This window comes from Pongo abelii, chromosome 10 (assembly GCF_028885655.2).
Source record: "Pongo abelii isolate AG06213 chromosome 10, NHGRI_mPonAbe1-v2.0_pri, whole genome shotgun sequence".
In the NCBI taxonomy this organism is placed as follows: Eukaryota; Metazoa; Chordata; class Mammalia; order Primates; family Hominidae; genus Pongo; species Pongo abelii.
This window is the reverse complement of record NC_071995.2, coordinates 7,046,584-7,062,327: the sequence shown is the minus strand read 5'-3', so window position 1 is coordinate 7,062,327 and position 15,744 is coordinate 7,046,584. Positions and strand designations below refer to the sequence as shown.

General features: G+C 44.3%; 1 protein-coding gene across 1 annotated transcript in view; it reads left to right on the top strand.

The window, feature by feature from the left end:
- LPCAT3 (lysophosphatidylcholine acyltransferase 3) overlaps nt 1-15,744 on the top strand; it is a 42,227-nt gene that overhangs the window by 22,358 nt on the left and 4,125 nt on the right. The window contains exons 2-6 of the mRNA XM_002822828.6: nt 12,526-12,633; nt 13,292-13,398; nt 14,171-14,264; nt 14,434-14,471; nt 14,884-15,062. Coding sequence (XP_002822874.3) covers nt 12,526-12,633; nt 13,292-13,398; nt 14,171-14,264; nt 14,434-14,471; nt 14,884-15,062 — 526 coding nt within the window. The remainder of the gene's footprint in view (nt 1-12,525; nt 12,634-13,291; nt 13,399-14,170; nt 14,265-14,433; nt 14,472-14,883; nt 15,063-15,744) is intronic.

Below are 15,744 nucleotides of genomic sequence, written 5' to 3'. Positions count from 1 at the left end.
GTGCAGAGCCTTCCAGGCAAGGAACTTATCATGTGAAGGCACCAAGGCTGGACCTGCTTAACATTCCAGGAAGGGAGAGCTTTGGGGCTGGAGCAGAAGGGTGGAGGCCAGATTGAGAGATGAGTCGGAGGACAGTGGGGCCCGGGCAGAGGGACAGAACCTGCGGGTGCTGGCAATCAGCCTTTTGATCTGAGTGAGAATGGAGGCCTTGAGAGGGCTTTGAGCAGAGGAGTGACCTGCTGACTTAAGTTGAATAGAACCCTCTAGATGCTTCATTAAGGCTAGACTGGAGGGAGGCAAAGGCAGAAAGGGTGAGATCGGTCAGGAGGCAACTATATAATGATAATACATTGAATATAATAATGATATATTAATAATAATAATCCAGAGATAGTGGCAACTCAGACCAGGGGAAGCAGTAGAGGCGGAGAGAAGTGGTCAGATTTTGGATTTATTTTGAAGGTAGAACAGACAGGATTGCTGACTCTGTTGAGTAGTCAGCTGGGAGCTATTGATGGTTTCTGAGCAGGAGCTGAAGGAAGATTACCCCGGTATAGGACTGCTGGGAAGACGTGGTGCAGGCAGAGATGAGGTAGGAGGCCATTGCAAGGATTTAAGGGTGAGATCCATGAGGGTTTTAACTGCAAATCAGCAGAGAAAAAAGGGAGTGGTGATGGTCATGGTGACAGTGATGGTGAGAGAGACTGGAAAGGAGGAATCAACAGGATTTCATGACTAGATAACAGAGAACCAATATGAAGAAGGAAAACACTTTTTTTTTTTTTTTGAGACGGAGTCTGGCTCTGTTGCCCAGGCTGGAGTACAGTGAGACGATCTTGGCTCACTGCAACCTCCGCCTCCTGGGTTCAAGTGATTCTCCTGCCTCAGCCTCCTGAGTAGCTGGGATTACAGGCATGCACCACCACACCCGGCTAATTTTTGTATTTTTAGTAGAGATGGGGTTTCACCATGTTGGTCAGGCTGGTCTCGAACTCTTGACCTGGTGATCCGCCTGCCTTGGCCTCCCAGAGTGCTGGGATTACAGACGTGGAGCCACCGCGCCCTGGCAGGAAAACACACTTTTGAATGTTGTGTGACCTGGAGAATGGTACCACTGTTAATTTAAAAAAAAAAAAAAAAAAGCCCAGAGAAGGCTGATTTAGGGAGAAATTTATGCCTTAGTTATACAGAGTTTGAAATGGTAATGAAATATCAAATTAAAACTGTCCGCCAAGGAAGTAGGAAATGTGGAACAAAAAAGAAGTTAGAACTAAAGATGTGGATCTGTCTTTGGCATAAAGATTTTATTAAGTTACTTGAGAGTAGATGAGTTTCCAAAGAAGCAGTGTAGCAAGAATAGTGGAGGGCCAGGACTGGATCCTGGGGGTCAGCAACATCTAGGAGCCAGAAAAAATGCCTTCGGTGAAAGAGACAGAAAGATGGGTGTGTTCAAATTGTAGTCAGCCAACCCATGCCAGAAGTAAGCACAGAAAGTAAGAGTGAACATTGGCCAAGCACAGTGGCTGATGCCTGTAATCCCAACACTTTGGGAGGCCGAGGCGGGCAGATTGCTTGAGCTCAGGAGTTCGAGACCAGCCTGGGTAACATGGTGAAACTCCAACTCTACAAGAAATTAGCCAGTCCTGTGCACACCTGTAGTCGCAGCTGCTAGGGAGACTCTGGTGGGAGGATCACTTGAACCTAGAAAGTTGAGGCTGCAGTGAGCTGTGAGCATGCCACTGCACTCCAGCGTGGGCAACAGACCAGTGGCTCACGCCTGTAATCCTAGCACTTTGGGACGCCAAGGCAGGTGGATCACTTGAGGTAAGGAGTTCGAGACTAGCCTGGCCAACATGGAGAAACCCCATCTCTACTGAAAATGCAAAAATTAGCTGGGCATGGTGGTGCACACCTGTAATCCCAGCTACTCGGGAGGCTGAGACAGGAGAATCACTTGAACCTGGGAAGCGGAGGTTGCCGTGAGCCAAGATCATGCCACTGCACTTCAGCCTGGACAACAGAGAGAGACTCTGTCCCAAAGGGAAAAAAAAAGATCCAGGAGATCCATTCCTAGGTATATACCCAAGAGAATTGAAAACATAAAAACATATGTTCACACAAAAACTTGTACATGGGCTCATACCTGTAATTGCAGCACTCTGGGAGGCCAAAGCGGGAGGATCATTTGAGGCCAGGAGTTCAAGACCGGCCTAGGCAACATAGTGAGACCCTGTCTCTACAAAATGCATGAAAGTTTGTAGCAGCAGTCTTCATAATGTTCCTAAAGTGGAAACAACCCAGTTGTTTGTCAGCTGATGAATGGGTAGATTATATGCAGAGTATCCAGGCTGGGCATAGTGGCTCATGTCTGCAATCCTAGCACTTTGGGAAGCTGAGGTGGACAGATCATTTGAGCTCAGGAATTCAAGACCAGCCTGAGCAACATAGTGAGACCTTGCCTATAAAAAAGTTTTAAATGTTAAAAAAAAAAAGCAGAGTATCCATACAACGGAATATTATTCAGCCATAAACAGGAATGAAGTACTGATACATGCTACAACATGGATGAACCTTGAAAACATGCTAAGTGAAATAAGCCAGACACAAAGGTCTACATATTGCCTGACTCCATTTATATGAAACACCTAGAATAGGCCAATCTATAGAGACATAAAGTAGATTAATGGTTGCCAGGCTCTGGGAGGTAAGAGAGAATGGGAAATGACTGCCAACGTGTATGGGGTTTCTACTTGAGGTGATGAAGATATTCTGAAATTAGATAGATAGTGGGGATGGTTGCACAACCTTTTTTTTTTTGTTTTTCTTTTTGAGATGGAGTCTCGCTCTGTTGCCAGGTTGGATGCAGTGGCGTGATCTCAGCTCACTGCAATCTCTGCCTCCTGGGTTCAAGCAATTCTCCTGCCTCAGCCTCCTGAGTAGCTGGGACTACAGGCAGGCACCACCATGCCCGGCTAATTTTTTGTATTTTAGTAGAGACAGGGTTTCACCATGTTGGCCAGGATGGTCTTGATCTCCTGACCTCGTGATCTGCCCCCCTGCGGCTCCCAGAGTGCTGGGATTACAGGCATGAGCCACCACGCCCGGCGACAACCTTTTGAATATACTAAAAAACATTACATTTTACACTTTGAAGGGTGAATTTTATGGTAAATTATATCTCAGTAGAAAAAAATCCAGGAAACTGTGTATAGTCAGCCCTCCATATTTGTGGGTTCCACATTCATGGATTCTAAGCTAAATAATAATACAATAATAAAAATATAAATAAAAAACAATATGCTATATAGCAGCTATTTGCATAGCATTTATATTATATTAGGTATTATGAGTAATCCAGAGATGATTTAAAGTGTACGTGAAGATGTGCATAGGTTACATGCAATACTACACCATATTATATAAGGGACTTGAGCATCTGTGGTGTCTGCTGCGAGTACTAGAACCAATCCTTCATGGATACCAAGAGATAACTGTATTCAAAACCAATGAAACCAGTGAAAGAGAAGTTTCAAAAAGATTGAAAACATAGCAGGGCAGTCAAGGAAACCAGGGAGAAAGGAAAGACTACAGGATTTGGGTATTAGAAGATGAAAGATTAAAACAAATCATTCCATATCAGCATGCAGTCCACAGACTACTCCTAAAAGTTCCTGAGACTTCTTTAAGGAATCTCTTTGGGGTAAAAATTATTTTCATGATACTACTAAGATGTATTTGTCTTTTCACTATGTTGACACTTGCACTGATGTTGCAAAATGGTGGTAAAACTGCTGGCGCCTTAGCACAAATCAGGACAGTGACACCAAACTGTACTAGTGGTCGCTGCATTCTTTACTGCCATGCACTCACAATCAAAACAGAGCCAGTTTCACTTAAGAATCGTTGATGAAGTGGTAAATTTTTTTTGTTTTTTTTTTTTGAGGCAGGGTCTTACCCAGGCTAGAGTGCAGTGGGGGCATCACAGCTCACTGCCGCCTCAACTTCCTGGGCTCAGGTGATCCTACCTCAGCCTCCTGAGTAGCTGAGGCTACAGGTGTGCACCACCACACCTGGCTAATTTTTGTTTTTGCTTTGTTTTGTTTTTAGAGATGGGATTTCACTCTGTTGCCCAGGCTAAATATTGTTAATTGTATCAAATGTCAGTCCTTGAATAAATCTTTTTTTTTTTTTTAAACTGGTATGCACCACCACACCTGGCTAATTTTTGTATTTTTAGTAGAGACGGGGTTTCGCCATGTTGGCCAGGCTGGTCTGGAACTCCTGACCTCAAGTGATCCACCCGTCTTGGCCTCCCAGAGTGCTGGGAGGCGTGGGCCACCATGCCTGATCCTGAGTACATCTTTTTAACCTTGTTTGAAGAAATGGGAAATATGCATAAACCGCCTCTGCTGCACACTGGTAGAGTACAGTGGTTGTCACAAGGAAAAGCATTTGGGCGATTATTCAAGTTGCATATTGATTTAGCAGCTTCTTTTTTCACCGACCACCATTTTTACTTGAAAGAATGATGGACAAACTATGGTTTTATACTTAGGCATCTGGCAGACAGTCTCTTGAAACTGTATGAAGTGAGCCTGTCACTTCAAGGTGAATATATACAGACTTTTCTGCTGAAATCAATGGTGAAATTTAAGGAAGATGATTTTTTGATATGTATTCTAATGAAATATGTCAGTATTTAGAAGCTCTGCCTAACAACAGGGAACCAGTATTTTGCAGTGACCCATGTGTGATGTTACAAAGTCATGCATGGTGAAATATCCATTCAAAGCGCAAGAGAAGCCAATGGGTTTTATTATAACAAAAGTTCCTAACTTAAGAAACTACTACTTGTCAAGTTTTGATGTAGTGCTAAAGAATATCCAAAATTATCTGAAAATGCAGATACTTTCTCTGTCTGTGTAAAGCCAGATTTTCTTCGTATATTTTAACCAAACTAACATATTACAACAGATTAAATGCAGAAGCAGATTTGAGAATCCAGTCATCTTCTATTAAGTCAGACAGAGGCCATAAATGTATGAAAATGTAAAACAATGGCATTCTTCTCATTAGATGGCTTTTTTTTTTATTGTTTTGGGAAATATAGTGGTTTACATTTAAAGTATGTTATTTATATTAATGTGTAGTAGTTTTACTGTTAATATTTTTACTGAATTAATCGTATCTTTTACCTTTTTTTTTTAGTTTTATTTTCTTTCTTTTTTTTTTTTTTTTTTTTGATATGGAGTCTCGCTCTGTTGCCTAGTCTGGAGCACAGTGGCGTGATCTCAGCTCACTACAACACCCGCCTCCTGGGTTCAAGCCTCAGCCTCCCAAGTAGCTGGGATCACAGGCGCCTGCCACCATGTCTGGCTGATTTTTGTATTTTTAGTAGAGACAGGGTTTCACCATGTTGGCCAGGCTGGTCTCAAACTCCTGACCTCAAGTGATCCACCCACCTCGGCCTTCCAAAGCATTGGGATTACAGGAGTGAGCCACCACACCCAGTCTTTAGTCTTATTTTCTAACACAGTAGACATTGATACATAGTTCCCACATTAACAAAAGTTGTTTGGGGTGCTCAATTTATTTATTTATTTATTTTATTTATTTATTTATTTTTTTTGAGGCAGAGTCTCACTGTGTCGCCCAGGCTGGAGTGCAGTGGCACGATCTCGGCTCACTGCAAGCTCTGCCTCCCAGGTTCATGCCATTCTCCTGCCTCAGCCTCCCGAGTAGCTGGGGCTACAGGCGCCCGCCACCACGCCCGGCTAATTTTTTGTATTTTTAGTAGAGACAGGGTTTCACCATGTTAGCCAGGATGGTCTCGATCTCCTGACCTCATGATCCGCCTGCCTCAGCCTCCCAAAGTGCTGGGATTACAGGCGTGAGCCACCACGCCCAGCTTATTTTTTTTATTTTATTTTATTTTTGAGACAGGGTCTCAAAAAAAACCAACTTTGTTGCCCAGGCTGGAGTGCAGTGGCATCATCGTACCTCATTGTAGCTTCTGTCTCCCCAGACTCAGGTGATCCTCCTGCCTCAGCCTCTCAAGTAGCTGGGACTACAAGCACACGCCACCCACCCCACCCAGCTATTTTTTTTATTTTTTGTAGAGACAGAGCCTTGCTATGTTGCCCAGGCTTGTCTCAAACTCCTGGGTTCAAGTGATTCTCCCATCTCAGCCTCCCAAAGCGCTGGGATTACAGGTGTGAGCCACCACTCCCAGATTTACCAGACTTAATGGAACACAGCCCATTTCTGTTTCTTCAGATGAAACCTCACAACTTTAGGATTAATAAGTAATCTCACAACTATTGTACAGGAAATAAGAAAATGTTCCCGCTAACAATGCACGTTGTGATAGATCTGGTCCCTGACACAAACAGCACTTGGAACTGAGTGAAGTCCAGAGACTGAAGAATACAGTTCTATCCACTCCCTGTGCTTGACTACAACCCCTGAAGAGGGCTTGTACAAATTAAATGTATCCCAGCAGCTGCTTGAAAGACCACAGCATTGGCCGGGCACGGTGGCTCATGCTTGTAATCCCAGCACTTTGGGAGGCCGAGGCGGGTGGATCACGAGGTCAAGAGATCGAGACCACGGTGAAACCCTGTCTCTACAAAAAATACAAAAAATTAGCTGGGCACTCCAGCCTGGGCGACAGAGACTCTGTCTCAAAAAAAAAACCCACAGCATTTTGAATGTCCCTAGCATTAGGGCTTATAGAGCTCCCATTCTAGTAGAAGATCCTCAGGTTTGGAGTGTACTAAAGGTCATCATCCTTCGCCTGCTAATAAGTTTCTGAAGGCCCTGCTTTAAACAAACAATCAAAAAGAAGGAACAGTTACAGTGCTGCCAAACAAGTTCTTTTTTTTTTTTTTTTTTGAGATGGAGTTTTGCTCTTGTTGCCAGGCTGGAGTGCAATGGGGTGATCTCGGCTCACCGCAACCTCCACCTCCCAGGTTCAAGCAATTCTGCCTCAGCCTCCCAAGGAGCTGGGATTACAGATATGCACTACCACACCCAGCTAATTTTGTATTTTTTTAGTAGAGACAGGGTTTCTCCATGTTGAGGCTAGTCTCGAACTCCTGACCTCAGGTGATCCGCCCGCCTCGGCCTCCCAAAGTGCTGGGATTACAGGCATTAGCCACCGCGCCCGGCCAACAAGTTCTTACAAACCTCTGGGTTGTTACAAACCCATCTGGTGCTAATAAAGGTAAGGCATCAACCCCAATCTCCAAGCTGAGAATTTTATTCTCAGGACTGAGCACTGTGGCCTGCATTCGGATGTTAGTGGGGCTGTCAGAACCGTGTCTCATGCTGTTAAAAGTGGAAGTCCTTCCCACTCAGACCCACAGAAGCCAACTCTGATGAGTGGGAGGGTGAGCAGAAGGGGCTTCGGTCATTTTTTATAGATTCTTCAGGTAACTCTAGCAACCATATTAAGCATTGGCTCCCACAAAAAAGCATTAAGGCTCAGAAACATCTTGTAGGGTCACACCCTCCCTAAAAACAGCACATCCCTGAAGTGGTGGCTGGGCAGCCAGGCTCCAAAGCCCGCTGAGCTGAGCGGCAGCCAAGAACAAGGTTTGGTGTTTACATACTCAAAATCAGCCTGGGTTGTCACAGCAACTCACCCCAGCACAGTTCTTCCTTCTCCACGGCGGCTTGCTTCCAGGCTTTGCTGTTTTCTGTCACCGTCTTAACGTTCCTGCTAACCTGGCCTGCTGCATTCTTTTTGTTTTTCTCCCAATTCCTCCACCTTCTTCTCATGTGTTTGCTAGTGTGCAATACCTCACCTGTTTGGAACTCAACAACGTCGCCTCCTGCAAAACGCACCTGAAAGCAAGAAATAGCACACAAGGCCTCTAAGTGGCCAGAACAGATGTTACCAGGCCTATCTATGCACTAAGTCCATAAGGAAGGCACCCAAGCCCCTTGCTTTTGTCTTAAATCTTTTTTTTACACCTTTAAAATAAGGTTATGGTTTCTAAGGCCTGCCATAAATTAGGAGTAGGGAGAGGAACTATTGCCAAGCACCCCGAAAGTTCAAGAGGTGACTGTTGATCCCAGAGTAGCAAGGAAAGGGACAGACAGGCTATAGGAAGTGGACGAAAGAACTCAGAACTCAGGACAGTGTAGGCCTTGTTAGAGTCAGGCAGACAATTTCACATCCCTCAGAACGTCATAAAGCCATCATGACTTTACTCTGGAATAGATATGATCCAGACACCTAGAAAATGTTAAATTAGATTCAACTTAAAGAGGCAGAATAATATGTGTGGTATTTTTTAATTTCGAGCATTCCAAATGGTTAAGGGTTTTCATGCTTAAAGAGAGAAACTTAGCTATCTAGAACTTACTTATGAGTGCTCTAGATAATTATCTACTCTGTTTTATATTTTTTTATTTATACCCCATTACTAAAAAAAAAGTAAAAATAAAGCAAAAGATTGAAGGCATTGATTTTTAGCCTATATACTTTCTAGTTCCTGGCTCTAGTTCTTAGCAATATTTGCTGCTAACCTGGTGTTCTGTCTCTGCCAAATTTCTGCCCATGTGAAATGTATGAGACTTGATCCTATTTCCTTGCTCATTCATCTACCTGAAAGGGTCATAGATGTCTTCACCTCCCTGGAGCTAGTGATCCTATATCCCATCATCTCAGCCAGCTAGAAAATGAACCATCACATGCCACCTCCTCCGCAATTACGTGCTTCATAAACAGAATACCTGGCATATAGCAGGCATTTACTAAACACTTGGTGAATGAATACATGAGCCAGTAATCCACAAGATATCTGTAGAATTAATTACAGTTGAGCCTTGAACAGCGCAGGGCCTATGGGATTCCACCCCTTGTACAGTCAAAAATCCTCATAAAACTTTTTTTTGTTTTTTGAGGCAGAATCTTGCTCATTGCCCAGGCTGGAGTGAAATGGCGTGATCTCAGCTCACTGCCACCTCCGCCTCCTGGGTTCAAGCAATTCTCCTGCCTCAGCTTCCCAAGTAGCTGAGATTACAGGTTCCTGCCACCATGCCTAACTAATTTTTGTATTTTTAGTAGAGACGGGGTTTCACCATGTTGGCCAGGCTCGTCTCAAACTCCTGACCTCAGGCGACCCACCCGCCTAAGCCTCCCAAACTAGGGGATTACAGCTGTGAGCTGCCGCACCCGGCCCACACATATAACTTTTTTTTTTTTTTTTGAGACAGAGTCTCGCTCTGTCACCAGGCTGGAGTGCAGTGGTTCTCTCTGCTCAGTGCAATCTCTGCTCACTGCAACCTCTGCCTCCCGGGTTCAAGCAATTCCCCTGCCTCAGCCTCCTGAGTAGCTGGGACTACACGTGTGTGCCACCATGCCCAGCTAATTTTTTGTATTTTAGTAGAGACGGAATTTCACCATGTTAGCCAGGATGGTCTCGATTTCCTGACCTCGTGATCCGCCTGCTTCAGCTTCCCAAAGTGCTGAGATTACAGGCATGAGCCACCGCACCCGGCCACATATAACTTTTGACTCTCCAAAAACTTAACTACTAATAGAAGACTTACCAATAGCATCAACAAGTTGATTAACATATATTTTGTATGTCATTTGTATTATATATGTATTTCTTACCATAAAGTAAACTATAGAAAAGAAGATGTTATTAAGAAAATCATAAGCAAGAAAAAATATGTTTACTCTTCATTCAGTGGAAGTGGATCAGCATAAAGGTCTTCCTCATGATCTTCAGGTTGAGCAGGCAAGGAGGCGGAGAAAGACAAAGGGTTGCCATCTCAGCAGTGGCAGAGGCAGAGGGAAGTCTTAGGGGACCCATGCTGTTCAAAATTGTGTTGATCAAGGGTCAACTATACTTGCATGAAGCTATAAATTTAAGAGCCTAGCACATTATGGGAACAGCAATAAAAAAAAAAAAACCACCAGTTGGCCAGGCGTGGTGGCTCACGCCTGTAATCCTAGCACTTTGGGAGGCCGAGGCAGGTGGATCACCTGAGGTCAGGAGTTCAAGACCAGCCTGGCCAACATGGTGAAATACCGTCTCTACTAAAAATACAAAAATTCACTGGGCATGGTGGTGGGCACCTGTAATCCCAGCTACTCGGGAGGCTGAAGCAGGAGAATCGCTTGAACCTAGGGGCCGGAGGTTGCAGTGAGCTGCCAAGATCATGCCATTGCACTCTCCAGCCTGGGTAAAAACAGCTAAACTCCATCTCAAAAAAAAACCACCAGTTGATCCTGGCACCAGGAAGATCAAATGGTGGATATGCTGTTGTGTGGGAAAAGCAGGACACACATCAGTACAGTTCGTTTGTTTGTTTGTTTTGAGACAGAGTCTCGCTCTGTTGTCCAAGCTGGAGTGTAGCGGCATGATCTCAGCTCACTGCAAACTCTGCCTCCCAGGTTCAAGTGATTCTCCTGCCTCAGCCTCCCAAGTAGCTGGGATTACAGGCACCCACCACCACACCCAGCTAATTTTTTATATTTTTGGTAGAGATGGGGTTTCACCATGTTGGCCAGTATGGTCTCAAACTCCTGATCTCAAGTGATCCACCCACCTCAGCCTCCCAAAGTGCCTTGGTTTACAGGCGTGAGCCACTGCACCCAGCCAGTACAGTTTTTTGTTTTGTTTTGTTTTGTTTTGTTTTTTTGAGACGGAATCTTGCTCTGTCGCCCAGGCTGGAGTGCAGTGGCACCATCTCAGCTCACTGCAAGCTCCGCCTCCCGGGTTCATGCCATTCTCCTGCCTCAGCCTCCCGAGTAGCTGGGACTACAGGCGCCTGCCACCACACCCGGCTAATTTTTTTTTTTTTTTTTTTGTATTTTTAGTAGAGACGGGGTTTCACCGTGTTAGCCAGGATGGTCTCGATCTCCTGACCTCGTGATCCGCCCGTCTCAGCCTCTCATAGTGCTGGGATTACAGGCATGAGCCACCGCGCCCGGACTTTTTTTTTTTTTTTTTTTTTATGTATGGGGGAAAAATGACTAGAAGGACAGAAACCGACATATAACATGATTGTGTGCATTCACTTATTTAACAAATAATTGAGCAATTAATTTATGTTACTGTTCTAAGCGTTTTAGAGTTAACCAAACTCACAGTAAACTATTGCCCATGATAAAAACTGCCCTTACATAATTTAAAAGCAAGAATCGCAGCAATTCATCAGGCACAGTGGCTCACGCCTGTAATCCCAACACTTTGGGAGGCCAAGGCAGGAGGATTCCTTGAGCCCAGGAGTTCAAGGCCAGCCTGGGCAACATAGTGAGACCTCATGTCCATAAAAATTACAAAATAGCCAGCATGGTGGCAAGCACCTGTGGTCCCAGCTACTCAAGAGGCTGAAGTTGGAGGATCACTTGAGCCCAGGAGGTCAAGGCTGCAGTGAGCGATGATTGTGCCACTGCACTCCAGCCTGGGTGACAGAGCAAGACCCTGTCTCAAAATAAATAAAAATAAAAGCAAGAATTGCAGAAAGTATAAACCATGACCAACTCAAGAGAATAATCAATGAAAGAATAGGCAGAATGTCTTTCCAAAAAGCAGTTGAGAGATTCCCATCCTCCACATATGCACTAGTGCAGTGGGAATGTTGCCAGGCATGGCAGCCAGACCTCTAGATAGAACACTGAAGGTGAGTCTGCAGTAAAGCCATGGAATATGCTAATTTTAGTTTAGGAATACCAAATGTTATTGACCGTTTTTAATTCAATAAGCATCCCTTGGCCGTGTATAATCAGTTCATGACCCATCAGGAGATCCTCTGTGGTTCACTCATGGCCTTTGGACTATACTCTGAATCATGGCTTTAGAAGACATTTTTCCAGTATACTTATATGGATTTTATAACTTGGTTGATGCCCAAATTACAGACTGTGAGGAGTATCTCCACATATCTTGTAACTGCTATATATGCAGTCAGCAATTCCAGTATTTAGCCTGATATTAATTTATATTTTTCCTCATAATCTGATAATACTGTGCTAGTAAGATAGATCACAAAGTGTAAATGAGTGTTTCTGGAGTATAGATGGGTACACTCAAATCTTTGTATCTTGTTTTTTAATAGAGACAGGGTTTCGCTATGTTGCTCAGGCTGGTGTCGAACTCCTTGGCTCAAGCAATCCCCTTGCCTCAGCCTCCCAGAGTGCTGGGATTATACATGGGAGCCACCATGCCTAGCTTCCTTGTATCATTTTTTAGAATTCAAGTAAGAGAAAATGTCTGGCAATAGTTCATAAGCTATAAATGAAACCTAGTCTTAGGACCCAGCTTTATATTGCCTCAATCAAATATTAATATCTTTAGTTCAAAATTTGTATTTACAAAAAAACTTTTGGTTCTTGGGGATACCGTTATTGCCTTCTCTGTTGCCATCCATATAATGTATGTTGTTTGTTTTTTTTTTTCTCTCTCTCCCTCTAGGCTGCGTTTCATGCCAGATAAACTTCCAAACCAAACTGGGATGGCACCAGGCACAAATAACACTCTTCTTATCTTTTTCCCCATCTAGGTTACCCCTTTGCTTTGTTTTATCGGCATTACCTTTTCTACAAGGAGAGCTACCTCATCCACCTCTTCCATACCTTTACAGGCCTCTCAATTGCTTATTTTAACTTTGGTGAGTAAACTAAATTAGCAGTGGCACTGCAATTAGTGGGAACCTGGAAGGAACAGACTTGAACAAAATTTCCTTGAGAGAATCTAATAGGTAGGGAAGTTACAATGCTCCCACTTGCAAAGAGGGTTGTATGAAGAGGAACACAGCTTAACTTTTCCTTTTTTTCTTTTATGTACATTCCTCTGTCAGATAAAAACATTTTGAGGGTGGTTACCCTTGCCATACCTCATCAACAAAGAATCCTCAGTTTCTCTCTGCTGTGGATGTAACTGAATGACCGAGCCAAGCAATCCCCACTTAGATTCATTCTTCACTTCAGACATTCACAAATACAGTAACAAGCTGGGCGTGGTAGCCCTTGCCCAGGAATTCAAGGCTGCAGTGAGCTATGATTGAGCTACTTCACTCAAGTCTGGACAACAGAGCAAGTCTCATCTCTTAAAAAAACAAACAAAAAAAGAAAAGAAATAAAATAACACTCTAATAATCTTTTTTATTTTAATAACTAATTTCCATCCTCTCCTCCAAAACATGAGGTTATTCTGAAAAAAAAGATCCTGATGCCAACGTTTTTTCTTTATATATTACGTTGTGATTGGAAGTCTCAGGATGGGTGGGAGTGTAAAAACCAGGCTAAATTCTCTCTTCTTGCATCCAGGAAACCAGCTCTACCACTCCCTGCTATGTATTGTGCTTCAGTTCCTCATCCTTCGACTAATGGGCCGCACCATCACTGCCGTCCTCACTACCTTTTGCTTCCAGATGGTAAACGTCTTTCCCTTAGCAGCTCAGGCTACAGCTGACAGCAGTTCAGGGGACAGGGGTAGGCAGGGGACTGTGGTATAGAAATTAGCAGACCTAATTTGTAACCCCTCTCCCAGCACTTAGCAGTATGACTTCAGGTAGGTGGCTTGTCACAGGCCCCAAGTGTTCCATCCACAGATTGTAATGGTAACTCTTTGCCTGCCTCAAGGAAGGGCCACCAGCTAACCCTTTGCATACTGTGCCATTAGGCTCTTTGGTTCAGCCTACTATCCAGGAGCAGAGTCACTTGAAGGCAAGACAGAAAAGCAACTTAGAATGAGCTAAAGAACCTAAGCCTAGGCCAGGCAAAGTGACTCACACCTGTAATCCCAGCACCTCGGGAGACCAAGGCAGTCAGATTGCTTGAGCCCAGGAGTTTGAGACTAACCCGGGCAACATGGTAAAACCCCATCTCTACAAAAAAAATACAAAAATTAGCCCTCCGGCCTGGGCAACATGGTGAAACAAAAACAATTAAAAATTAGCCGGGTGGAGCGGCATGCACCTGTGGTCCCGGCATCTAAATTCTCATCTCAGTTTAGCCCTCATTTTGCCAAGAAGCCTTGAGCAACACTCTTCCCATTACAGGTTTTCAGCACCTCCATTTGTAGGAATTTATTAAGGCTTTTAATGATGGGATGAGGAGAAAGGAAAAAGGAAAGAGAACATTGAATTTCAGAGCAGGGAGAAGAAATAGTAGTGATGCTAGAATAAATATTTCTGCCTCTCCTAGGCCTACCTTCTGGCTGGATATTATTACACAGCCACCGGCAACTACGATATCAAGTGGACAATGCCACATTGTGTTCTGACTTTGAAGCTGATTGGTGAGTGATGGTCACTGCCTGCCTTCCTTACATGTAGGTCCCTCCCCCATCTCACTAAAAACTTCCTCGGCACCCCCCCCGCCATACACTTCTGGCTGCACTCAGTCTACAGGCCACATCCTCAGTGTCCTCTCCCACCACCCTACCCACCCGTTCTCTCTCTGCTCAGGTTTGGCTGTTGACTACTTTGACGGAGGGAAAGATCAGGTAAGTACCCATTCATCCGCAGAGAGGTTCAAGACTTAATGAAAGGGAAGAAAAAGGTTGTTAACAAAAGACTGAACCCAAATTCCACAGAAGAGCCTCTCCCTCATTCCCCAGCCTGTGCAATCTCCCTTTCAGATAGCACTGAGCAAGGATCAACAAATCTAATTTGCCCAGGATCCAGCTCTTGCACAAAGTCCAGAGATCAATGCCAGCAAGGCATCTGCTAAAGCAGCAACAGCCAGCTATGCACACACATACGCATTTCCATAAGAAGCAACTATTTGTCATCCCCCAAAGAGAAGGCTATTTGAAGAACCCCAGTCAGTGGGGCACACGGGTGGGGAACACTCAAACTGTCTCTTGTGGGGAGATTCAAGGCTATCCTGAACCATGCATTCTCTTCTTGGCATAGAATTCCTTGTCCTCTGAGCAACAGAAATATGCCATACGTGGTGTTCCTTCCCTGCTGGAAGTTGCTGGTTTCTCCTACTTCTACGGGGCCTTCTTGGTAGGGCCCCAGTTCTCAATGAATCACTACATGAAGCTGGTACAGGGAGAGTTGACTGACATACCAGGAAAGATACCAAACAGGTAATTGCTCCTCTTGGTCCAGATGTTCATGTAGGTATTTCATTCACTCTGAAGTGACTCTTCTGAAAGCTGCATTCTCCAGCATGACCTTGGCATAGAGACCTGTGTCATGCAGGCCCTGGACTGTTGTAACAGGCACTCTGTGCCAGGAGTGGGCCCTTTTTAGTTTAGGGTTCTTCCAGTTATCCATTCTAACACTGGTACAAACATAAAAATCCACATTTATGCCATAGGATTTTGCCTGAACCAGTCACATTTCTGCCTTTAAAGCCTATTTTCATGTATATATGAAATATATTTATGATTGATAGGTAGGTAGGTAGGTTGATAGGTAGGTAGGTAGATAGAGGCTGGGCACAGTGGTTTCACCTCTATAATCCCAGCACTTTGGGAGGCCAAGGTGGGAGGATCACTTGAGCCCATGAGTTCTAGACCAGCCTGGCAACATAGAGAGACTCTGTCTCTACAAAAAAATACAAAAATTAGCAGGCATAGTGGCATGCATCTGTAGTCCCAGCTACTTAGGAGGCTGAAGTGGGAGGATTGCTTGAGCCCAGGGGAGGTGGGTCAAGGCTGCAGTGAGCTTTGATCACACCACTGCACTCCATTCTGGGCGACATAGCAAAATCCTGTCTCAAAAATATTTGTTTATCAGTAGGAAATGTAGGAGGGCACAGTGGCT